Source organism: Sinohyriopsis cumingii, chromosome 1 (assembly GCF_028554795.1).
Source record: "Sinohyriopsis cumingii isolate HCF-2022 chromosome 1, ASM2855479v2, whole genome shotgun sequence".
NCBI classification, from domain to species: domain Eukaryota; kingdom Metazoa; phylum Mollusca; class Bivalvia; order Unionida; family Unionidae; genus Sinohyriopsis; species Sinohyriopsis cumingii.
In genome coordinates this window covers 98,560,786-98,573,384 of record NC_142961.1, presented here as the reverse complement: position 1 = coordinate 98,573,384, position 12,599 = coordinate 98,560,786, and the positions used below count along the sequence as shown (strand labels likewise).

Below are 12,599 nucleotides of genomic sequence, written 5' to 3'. Positions count from 1 at the left end.
CCAGTCAAACCTTATGAATGCCCCTGTCTTAACATAACCATGAGGTAAACTGCATTGCTGCCACATTATCTTAAGTATTTTGTGGATAAATGTCATTATTCCTTGAAAGTATCATTCTTGCATTCATTTTTTAATGTCCTCTTAAAAGAGAAAACATCACTTTTCATTTGGTTGTGAATTATTTGTCCCAATGCCTATTAATCTGGCTTTTGATCATTATTTGCATAATATTTTATTCAATACAACTATATATCTTGATGAACATAATAACAATGCAATATACTATTCCAAAATAAGCAAAGATGTTATGTTTTGACTCCATTTAAGGTATTTCATTATTAAGAATTTGGACATTATATTCTGAAAAAACTGCCCTTAGTTAGCATCTGGGTGCTTACATTCAAAAGGCAGGTCAGTTTCTCAAACTATAATTTTAAAAGACAGCTAAGTGCATATTTTCAATGCCTCCAAGTCTAAGAACATGTAAATGCAACTGAGTTTCCAAAAGATGCATGGTTTTGCATATCTAAAAGGAACTAAGCACTGCCTTTGTGAATGAAAGGATTGCACCTAAATGAATGTGCTGTTTTCTCAACTTTAATTTCTAATCAATTAATAATAGCGTCAGAAAGCAAACCAAGACACCAAGTCTAATACAGTATTAACCAGTAGTGAGTAAAGCTTATCCACACTTTCCAGAAAAGGTTAAAACAAGAAGTTGAAAAATAAAATCCACCACACAGAATGATGCTGTTTCCTGAGAAGTAAATTCTATGCAAGAAGGTGCTATACACGAGGAAACTCTCGTGTAGTTAAATTTTCAGGACTTTTCAAACACAATGAAAAACTTTAAATAGAATTTTATTTTCATAAAATTTTAATAAAAACATTTAACTTTTGTAATTAGGAATTTACATTTTAGTGGGTGATTGGGAATTGGTTTTGGGATAATCATTCTTTTAAAACAAAATAAAGACTCTTAATGATTTTAAATATATTTCTTAGGGCCCTCCTGAGCAGCTACTCTTCCCTGAAACTAGAGGAATGATTAGCAATATGATCACCTAAATATACCTGCCTCCCACTTCTACCTCATAATGGAGACAATTACATGGTTTCAAAGCAGTCCAATACAAACTGGTAGAGCAGCTATAATAATTTTTTCTACACTTTGCTATCAGCTGTAACTCAAAAAGGGCAATTACTCTTGCAAAATCCATGGGAGAATGATGACTTGGAAATAAGTGTATCTTTAGATGATGAATGTAATAGGTACCAAGTTTCCAGTGATCCATAAAAATCTGCAGGACTAGTTATGTTCACAAGATTCTGTTATACATTACACCAGGCCCAAAATTAAAAAAAGCAATAAGTATTTAAAATGTTCATCTGATGATGATCATCATCATCGGAACATTTCTCATATTTCATGGCTATCCACCAAATTCTGAGACTAGCTGCGTTCAGATGTCCAAGGATGATCATAACATTTTCCATATTTCATGGCTGTCCACAGGGATCTGAGACTAGCTGCATTCAGATGTCAAAGCATGATCATAACATTTCCCATATTTCATGATTATCTGCTGAGATATGAGACTAGATGCATTAAGAAGATTTTCATACCTCCATTCAGCTACAAGTTAAAAAGGGCAATAACTCTTATAAACATTGTGCAAGTACAGAGGTTTGAAGAAGTGTGCATCTTCAAGTGATGATCATAATATTTACCAAGTTTCACAGCAATCCATCAAAAACTGCAGAACTAGCTGCAGTACTGAGTTTGTGTCAGATACTTCAGTAAGCTACAATACAAAAAGGGCATTAACTCAAACAAAAACTGTATGAGCAAAGGGAATCATCGATATGAGCATCTTGGGGTTATAATCAAAGTATTTATTAAGTTTCAAGGCAATCCATAAAAAAATTGCATTAAACTACAAGATAAAATGGACAATGCTGATGAAAAATTGCGTGAGCAAGCAAAATTGATTTGTTGATACTGGTGCTCTCATGGGACATCATTTCCTTACATAACAGTTTAGTTTGTGCATTTAATATCTGATCTCAACAAAGGAAGTCTTTCATAGCAATGGACTTTAAAGACAGATTCTATTGGGTGCATGTTTCCAGCTGATGACCATAATATTTACAAAAGTTTATGATAGTCCAATGAAAACCACAGGACTGGGTAGCACTTATAAAACTGTTTCAAATGCTGCATTAAGCAACAATACTGGGTAATAACTCCAACAAAATTGCTGGAGCAAATTAATCTCGTAATATGTGCATTTACAGGTGATAAACATATTATACTTTCATGGTAATCTATCAAAGATGGAGATGAGGATTACTATATATCCCCACCAGCAGAGGCAGCAGGGGTATAAAAGCAAGAAATAATATTAAAAAAACAAATTCTTTTAGAACTGGAAGCTTGCTCAAGTTTAAAAACGGCAAAATTTCCTCGTGTATAGCAAGTAGGATGCCAACAACATGCACACAAACAGAACCAAAGTAAATAAACTTGTGCCCAGAATCAGCTATGGTACCAGCGAGACAAGCCACATGACTGAAATACATGAGATTTTTACATGTTCGTGAAACTCTCAGTTTTACACTCCGACTTAATGGCCCAGGTTGATCAGCTAACACTGGACTTGGGCTCCCACTGGAGTCTAAAATGCAGATGGTTGAAATACTTAAAATTTTATTGTTCAATATTTTAAAATTAAACTGTATGCACACATTCAACAGTTAACTGAACTGCACATATCACAGACCGACCAAATCTACCAGAAAAAGCTACAAATATGAAGTCCAGTCTGCTGGCCTAAATTTGTTATTGAAATGAAAAGTTAAATATCAGTTAGTCTTCAGTATGTTCTACATTATATACAGCTTGTTTGATTTTAGAGGCATTCATAGCTATTTTCTAGATGGAATTTCTAATTAAACTGTCATATCTGATCTGTAAACATGGGTTCTGTGGGATGTTGTCTTTTCTGGATTTATTGTTTATTCAGTTTTAGGCCTGCAAAACAATGTTTTAACACTGAGATGATGCCAAAACCAATGCCATCATCCTTGCCATGTCTTACATTTTTCTCTGAAAACGGTGAGACAAAAACTCTTATGCTAAAAATAATTTAATTTTACAAACAGCAGACTTGACTTATTTCTGAAGAATGTAAATACATGTAATATGATAGGCAAATATTGAGTTAAGAGTTATGGAATCTGGACTACTAACAAAATTTATCCATCCATAGGTTCCTGTACAATATAATCAAATTTGCAAAAACACAAATAATGTTTACTTATCCAAGGCAGATAGTGTTTCTAAACATCAAAACCTTAAAGTACTTTTGAAAAATTCATTAGAATTTTTTTTTATAAAACAAGACACCTGCTTCATTTCAATCAAGACCTAACCAGTGTGTTTCAATTTTAACGCATTCACATAAATGTGCATCAAGTGCATTTAACAACTCAGAGCTTAAACCACTGACTTCTTAACTTGGATCTTCACAAATAATGCAAAGGTCCATTTGCTAAAAAAAAATCTTTTTGTATTCTCAAACTGCTTCGGTCTGAAGATTTCATAAAAAAGAAATCATCTGAATATAAATGGATCACCAAAAATACACGAGTCATGTTCTTTGTACATTTCTTAGTATGTCTGGGAGGATCTTAATGCATGAGGAGGAAAATAATCCCCAAAACGGGATTTATGAATATGCAATTAGGGTAGCAGTGTACAAGGATGATGGCTGTGGAATTAACCCTAATTGCTAAAAATATCTTGTCAAAAACATTATCCAAATACATGCAAACTGCTCATAATAAAGGCAAGCCCCACATGGATTACTTCATTTTAAGAAATAATCCAACAGATGTCATCTGGCCATCCTAGTTTGCTTAAAAGCATGAGAATTGGATGTATAGACTAATATCAGTCTCAATATGTTAGAAAACATCAAGATGAATAACAAGTCCAGTCAGTGAACCAGAATAAAGTATTTGGTTGGCCTTGGATGACTGCTGTTTACGCCTGACTGGCACATATCACCATCACATACTCCTCAGTGGGTTATTCTGAAAGAGTATGACCTGTAAGGAACATGGCAGCAATCACTACTTTCAATTTCAAGCTAAGTTATATGACCTAAACCAGTTTCAGCTTAAAGCTGCACAAATCAACTTGGCAGATGACACTTTTGGTTCATTTTAACATGAGTAATACAAACTACATTCCTAAAAGGGAAAATTAAATGTGTTTTAAAAAAAATCTAAACTGTATCTTCATGTATCAAGGTATCTAGTAATGAACCCAGTATGAAATCAAAATGCATGGATGAACGGAAGAGGAAGCTTCTTTCAAACTGAGCAAATGAAACTATGACCCCACTCCCAACTAAAATTTCCCACAAACTTTTCAGTTTCAGAGTAGACTCTGAATATAAAAAAAGGACTTGAAATTAACTTCTTCAGTACTAGAAAAAGTTCAATAGTTGTAATATGTTCCTTTAAAACTGTTACGCAACTTACTAGCATTTCAGAATTGTAACTAGCAAAATGCCAGCAGCAATTTTGAGCCCTGAAACAAAGTTTGACTCATTTACTGTTGTTGTCCAAATCACTAGGAAATAGCAGCCTTGATACAGTAGTCCCCTTCTCAAGAGGTCACCCCATGATCCAAAGCCACCTTGCCACCTTGCCCAACACTAAAACTGTATATTTTTTTTTACCAATTTGTTTACTTCAAGAAAGGCCATTCTCTTACAGAGCCATCTTTTCAGTGCAGAATAGAGGGCATTCAAAAAGGAGAATCACTGCACCAAAAGTGTACAAAGAAATGCTTGGAGAACATAACTGTAAATATTCCTGGAAATAGGTGTTATCTTAAGGATCCTATCATTTACAAATGATCTGAGAAATCTGAAAGTCTTGTTAAAATTTTATAATGTCATGGACATTACAGGTGAGTAGCCAAATGTGAAAGCTCAAAGCTGAAGTGTCCCTGGCCAGCTTCTATGCCTGATATCTGAGTATTCTTCAGGTGAACATGAATTTTTATTAAATTAAAAGAAGTTTACACACACACAAATTTTATTCACAGATAATAAAATAGTAAATTTTAGTGATCTTATTTGATAAAAGCTATCTATTTTCAATTTAATATCTTAATCTGCATTTATATTTGCCCATTGGATGCAACCAGATTTTGATACAGTTTCATCTTAAATAAGAAAAATAAAGGGATAAACAGAAAAAGATGTATATTAAAATTAATACAGACTTTATTCAAACAAACTCACAAACCATTCACATTTAATTTAAAGTATAATAAGACTAAATCAAAATTCTTGTACACAATAATGAACTATGAGACATTCTGCACCAAGAGAAGAAAGCTAAGTACATACATACATTTCAACCACTCACAAATCATCAAATTTACAACATCTAAAGCAAGTTCCTTTGATCAACTAAAGAATAAGAGGGGAAATGTGGATACAATACCAGCAAAAATTGTAGAATCTGCAACAAAAATGAAAATAATGAAAATTTCAGTTGATTTTCTACGAAATTAATACAAACAAAAATAAAACCACATCATTCATTTTTTCTTAAATAAAGGACACCAGAAATAGCATAAAACCAAATTTAAAAGGAAATACAGGACATTGTTCATAAATCTGAACCCAACCAAATGAAATATTTGTCCTCTAGATACCAAACTTGTACTCAATGTGAAAGACATCTAGAGTTTGCTAAGTTTCAGCAGAGATATCGTCAGAGTCTTTTGGACCTTATGTCATGCAAAGTCAAAGTGGCCATCACCAGCATCAAGAAGGTGGCACAAGAAACAAACTCTTGAAATAGCAATCAAATGTATTATCAGTACTTGTACTGGTCACACTGATTATTATGTTGAGTAATTTCTTAAGATGAAATCAGGTTAGTTTATGCTTTTTTCACACCAGGCCCCAGTTACACTAAGCATCACACATTTTCTTCTTCCCAAACAGAGGTATTTTATGTTTCTAATTGTATATTTGACAATGATTATTATTATTATTGAATATTCAAGCACATAAAATTAAAATGTACAATCTTATAAGAAATTTTGTGTTATCTTTGAGGAAAATTTGAGGTTTTTCTCAAATGTGGGGTATTTCTCAATTCTTTTTCTTTTTTTAAAAGAATATAAAGATCTTTAGCTGTACAATTTTAAAACCAACGTTTTTATCCACGCTAATCTTCAGGGTCACCTCTGACACAAATCCAAACATTTTCATAAAGATAATAAGCAAGGTCATGTTAAATCTTTTGTGAATACAAATTTTTGAAATTTCATGAAACGGGGGCCTGAGCAAGGAATTAGTAAAGCCGTTACTCCCATCAGCAGTTTGTAATAGGATGATAAATAATATTTCATGTCATGTTATCTTTCATAAGAAACAAGACATAAAATGCACACAACACAGCTTTAAACCATAGTTTATCTCGTATCCCATTTTATTATATGCTGATTTTTTCTCCGTTAACTTTACATTGTCAGAATCGTGCAATATTACCCGACACTGAACTCACGCGCAAATACATATATTGCATTCACGTGCATAAAGGAACTACTTTCTATTGTAAACAAACAATGGATGCAGACGCCAGCACTTTTGATTTCTAAACAAATCATGTACACTCGCATAGTAGGCATTTTACATTGTGGTTGTTCAAATTTGTTTTTGAATGAAGTAAAGCAGATATTTCATGGACTGCCACATACCAGCTGCTTCAGCACATTCCGCATTAACTTTTTTGATACAATGTTTCGCATTTAGGCTAGCTATACAACAGACGCAAGAAAGGGTCCTTACAAATAAAAATAATACTGATTTATTGGTGTGAATATAACATGTTCATATGATAATTTGTTGTAGTTTATGTAACATGGGCATGCACTGATTTATTGGTGTAGATATAACATGGTCATATGATAATTTATTGTAGTTTATGTAACATGGTCACATACTGATTTATTGGTGTTTATGTAACATGGTCATATACTGAGTTACTGGTGTAGATATAACATGGTCATACGATAATTTATTGTAGTTTATGTAACATGGGCATTCACTGATTTATTGGTGTAGATATAATATGGTCATATGATAATTTATTGTAGTTTATGTAACATGGTCATATACGATTTAATGGTGTTTATGTAACATGGTCATATATTGAGTTAATGTTGTTTATATAACATGGCCATATATTAATTTATTGTAGTTTATGTACCATGGGCATGCACTGATTTACTGGTGTCCATATAACATGGTCAAATGATAATTTATTGTTGTTTATGTGACATGTGCATGCACTGATTTATTGGTGTTTATATAACATGGTCATATGATAATTTATTTGTATTTATATAACATGGCCATATATTAATTTATTGTTGTTTATGTGACATGGGAATGCACTGATTTATTTGTGTTTATACAACATGGTCATATACTGATTTATTTGTATTTATATAACATGGTCATATGATAATTTATTGTAGTTTATGTAACATGATCATGCACTGATTTATTGGTGTTTATGTAACATGGGTATATACTGAATTACTGGTGTTTTTATAACATGGTCAGATATTAAATTGTTGTTTATGTGACATGGGCATGCACTGATTTATTGGTATTTATATAACATGGGTATAAATTGAATTACTGGTGTTTATATAACACGGTCATATATTAAATTATTGTTGTTTATGTGACATGGTCATGCACTGATTTATTGGTGTTTATATAACATGGGTATATACTGAATTACTGGTGTTTTTATAACATGGTCAGATATTAAATTGTTGTTTATGTGACATGGGCATGCACTGATTTATTGGTATTTATATAACATGGGTATAAATTGAATTACTGGTGTTTATATAACATGGTCATATATTAAATTATTGTTGTTTATGTGACATGGTCATGCACTGATTTATTGGTGTTTATATATCATGTCATATACTAATTTATTGGTGTTTATATAACATGGACATATATTGAGTTATTGGAGTTAATATATTTATAAGCATATCATAATTTATTGGTGCTTATATAACATGGACATGTCCTGATTTTTATATATTTATATAACATTAGTTTATGCTGATTTCTTGATGTTTGTATAACACAGGAATATCCTAATTTATTGGTGTTTATGCAAATTTGTTCATCTGTGCTAATCTTGGTGAGGTGAAGGCATAAATACTCATTACATACTGATGAGCTTCTTTGGGGTGGGCAGGGGTGGAATTAGCTTTAACAAGTAACATCGATCAAGAATTTTCAAGCCTGCACATACTGCTCCAACTGCTTTTCTTCTCCCTTATAAAATCTATTAGGGAGTGATTCACTTAAACTGGATTAAATTTTGTTCTCCTAAAATAATTCACATATGGTAGCATATAATTTTCTTTTTCTGATGCCAAATATGTACCAAAATGATATTTTTATCAATTTAAATGATAAAGCTGTGTTGCATACATCAAAATTATTTTATAAATCCATGATTTTAAAACATGTATACATAATACAGAAAGCTTTCACAACATCTATGTACAAGAAAGGTAAAAATCAGCATAATTTCCATTAACATTCCTAAAAATCTTCACTGAAAGATTGGAAAACACAGACATACCCAAGTTTCAAATGATTTATTGTATTTTGAAAATCTGCACAAACCAGACATTTCATTTCCAGTTTTGAAACAAAATGCCTTGTATAAAACTATACTGAGCTTTACAAAACCAGCTGGCAATGCATAAAGGATTGACATAATAAATAAGTACTCTCTAGACTAGTACTGTATGTATGTAAAATTACTGATACTGATATATCTCTTTTGTTCAAACTTGTGGTAAATACATATATGTACATGTTCTTTTTTCACAACTAATTTCTGGCATGTAAATGATGCGTATTCAAATTTGTTATATACATTATGTAACTGATCAACTGTATTAAAATCGGGATCTCCAAAATAATGAAGATCTGACAGGCACCAAATTTGTTTTCTACTGATCTTTAGTACACCTGGTCCACTTATTTTGAGTAGTATATTAGATAAGCATTTAATTTCTAGTGGGGGTGACTTATCATTAGTAACCATATGTTATTTTCCACCTTCCTAAATATGAAAGCCATAATCAAGAGGTCAACATAACATGACCTTGAGTATGTGTCCATCTGATCTATACTATACTTATTTTAATTAGACTGTACAACTGATTAAAACCAAAACTTTGATGTTCCTGTTTAAATGCACACTTCCTTCAAAGAGTATGTAAAAACCCATGTTAACAGGGAAAGTTGGCTATTAATTGATCTATGTAAGTAATTAAGAAATACATGGAGAAGTCTGGAATGTCTCTTTTTATGTTAATGTATGTAATCAGCAACTAACTGTGTGGATGGTATAAACATAAAAAATTAGTACAGAATTATTGAGAGAGCAGATTCCAAACCACATGGGTTAATTTGTTGAAGGGGAAATTTCCTTTTTCACTGACAACTAACAAGCATTCTGTTTAGAAGATTTTTAAAAATCTTGTCAAGGATGAGAAATGGCACATGAACAGATGATAAGGCTCCCCTTCTCTAAAATGTGTGGTCCCAGTAAATGGGAAAACAAATAGGTTATGATGGTAGGTGCTGATTTTTTTAATAATAACTTTTATTTTAATGCAGCTTGTACATGTTCATATCATATTTTCCAATCTAAACTTGATATGAGCTACAAAAGAAATGATTCTGCTTTAATGTCAGAAACACTATTAAATTAGAATTAAATGTTGAATAACATTTGTGACTGATGTGTCTGTTTGCAGATAATTTCAAAGTTTAATATTTTGTTTGTGAACTTGGAAAGCTGGAAGTAATGTCTGCTATACTAAGTTGGTTTGCACATTGAACAGTTTTCTTTTCTACACACGTCCACACCTTTGCTTTGATTGTTTAGGCTCAAACATGTCATTTTCACATTCAAATACTTCCAACAATGTCAGTTTGGTAGGAAATGATGCAAACTTTCAAATACCATTCATGACAGCATTTTTTAAAAGTAATCTGCATCACTCTCTCTGGAAATGGCATGGTGATCCTGAATCTCAATGAAAACCTGCAAGATTTCATTCAGGCCAAAGCTTCTGATGCACACAGTTTATTTACACATACAGGTCAATAAGAATCCGTCTGATTTTGCATGTATTACTTAGAAATGAATACATTAGGGCCTGATCATCATTTAATGTTTGGGTGGTGGCTGAGATTTTTTTCTATTCCTCTGGACAGCTTATTATTTCTTAACCAATATAATGCATCAAATTAGTTCTATTTTGCAAAAATAAATTTGAGCAAGAATATTTTTTACAGCTATTTGGTGGACAAAAATCTGACATCTCTCAAAATATAAATGGTCAGACTATAATGCTTCCAATTCTTGCCCAGAAATGGTACTGAATGTTAACTTTTTATTACTGTTCTCCAGACACTTTTTGAGACCAAACCTGAAATCCAGAATCACTGTCTCCTTCTCTGCGAAAATGTTAATGTTCAGAGGTGAAACAATGGGCAAAGTGTGTAAAATAATTTTTTTTATATTTGATCAAAAGTTGTAGTATTGGAGCCATTAAAACAGGCTAGATCAGGTGTCTGGAGCTAAGCATATTTTTTTGCTTTGGCCAAAGTCTAAATTGGAAGTAATCTGTATATTGGAAATAAAACAAAGATGTCAACAAATATAAACGGTACCACCATACCGCTGACAGACCTTCGAAAGCTGAAAAGTATGTGTGTGTTTTGGATTTTTAATATAGCCTTCACAGTTTTTCAGTCACACTGCCACGCTGTCTGCATTGTGGCAATTTATAGTGATGTCTAGCACAGGGGCATCATGCCACAGGCATACAGCATGATGTCCCACCCAGTCACATTATTTTGACACCAGGCTGACCAGTCCTAAAACTAACCTCTTAATACTGAGTGCCTAGCAAGGCAGCTTTTTGAAAGATGAAAAGAATATCAAGTTCATGAGTATCGATACACAGCACAATTGTATAATTTCACAACTAGTGAATACCCTGTACAAGATTTAAAAATTATTTTACCATAATATTAGATAAGAGATATAATCTGATTCAAATTTTTCATTTATACATACTGGTTTGACAATAAGACAAGAAATATAAATCTTTTCAAATTAAATGCATATTCTTTACAATGACAGATTTATTACTACAACATATTTACTGGAAATGTGGTCAGTCATTATAATGAGAGTTGACTGTATCTGCATCACTGAGTACATGCAGAATCAGCTGTTAGACCCTGATATTCAATTATAACAAATCAATTAAATACAACTCAACAGAAGGAGGCATCCATGTTAATTAACCATTATGAAAAACTTCAAGAAATATGTACTGTTGACAAAGGAACATGAGCTTTTGATGACAGGCTGTTTTTTCACATTTTCTGTGTATGTCACACTATTATTTACTTCAAGTAACAACCAACCAAACATGACTGACCCTACAGACTAATTTACACTTTCTCTACTAAAGATAGGAACTATGCCCCTTTAAACTAGATTCTGTCACTGTGAAAAAAATAAACATCTAGTTTATATATGTGGCCATTTAAATTTAATGAAATTTTAGATACATAAACAATATGCACAAATTTGGTTCTGCTTTAGCATAAACATAAACCTAACAAGAGGTCCGAGGGGGCTTGAAATTGCTCAACTGGCTTATATAACTTGACAGGTGACCATTTCAAGAACCAGGCTTGTCTAGAACACAAACTAGGTAAACTATCTCCCAAAATTTATATAATAAGCATGGATTTTGATCATTATTGAACTCATTCAAGATCTTGATCAATAATTTAAGTTTAATCAAGTTTAATCAAAATCAGATCAGAACTATGACTGCTCGAGATAACAAGCTCAGACAATTAGATGCAAGTTCATCTAACTAATATGCATGGATCTTGCTAATTATCAAACTTGTCATAGATCTAAATAATATATGAATATGTTCCAAGTCTGATCATAAATGAATTATATACGGCCTACAACGGGGAAACAAGTTTAGCAGGTCAGTTGCAAGATCATCTAATTAGTATACCTTACTGAATTTACCCAAGATCTTAATGATATAAGCATATTATTTCAAGTTTGATAAAAACTGAATCAGAAATATGGCCTCCTGAGTAGTAACTAGATAAGCCAATAGGATTCAAGATAATTTCATCCAGATGCTGGTATCTTGACTGAAATCCTAATGATATAAGCATATATCGCATGTTAGATATAGATCAAATCAGAAAAATGGGCCTCCAGTAGGATAACAACGTTAACCAATCTGACGAATGAATGATATAAATTCATATTCCAATTCTGATTGAAATCCTATCTGAAATATGGACTCCGGAGTGGTCATAAGCAACTGTTGATGGACTGATGATGCACAAAGCACTACAAACAATGGACAATAGATGTCACACAGCAGAGAAAGA

At 32.3% G+C, this 12,599-nt stretch overlaps 1 protein-coding gene across 4 annotated transcripts in view; it reads right to left on the bottom strand.

The window, feature by feature from the left end:
- The window catches only part of LOC149807414 (F-BAR domain only protein 2-like), a 150,139-nt gene that overhangs the window by 76,910 nt on the left and 60,630 nt on the right, over positions 1-12,599 (bottom strand). The window contains exons 12-13 of one of the 4 annotated variants that reach the window (XM_089966526.1): positions 5,527-5,544; positions 2,595-2,678 (exon numbers count right to left, since the gene is read on the bottom strand). The exons of 1 other annotated variant lie outside the window; for it this stretch is intronic. In XM_089966526.1, the coding sequence (XP_089822652.1) occupies positions 2,595-2,678; positions 5,527-5,544 (102 nt within the window). The remainder of the gene's footprint in view (positions 1-2,594; positions 2,679-5,526; positions 5,545-12,599) is intronic. 2 more of the 4 variants (XM_089966541.1, XM_089966532.1) reach the window with 2 other exon arrangements.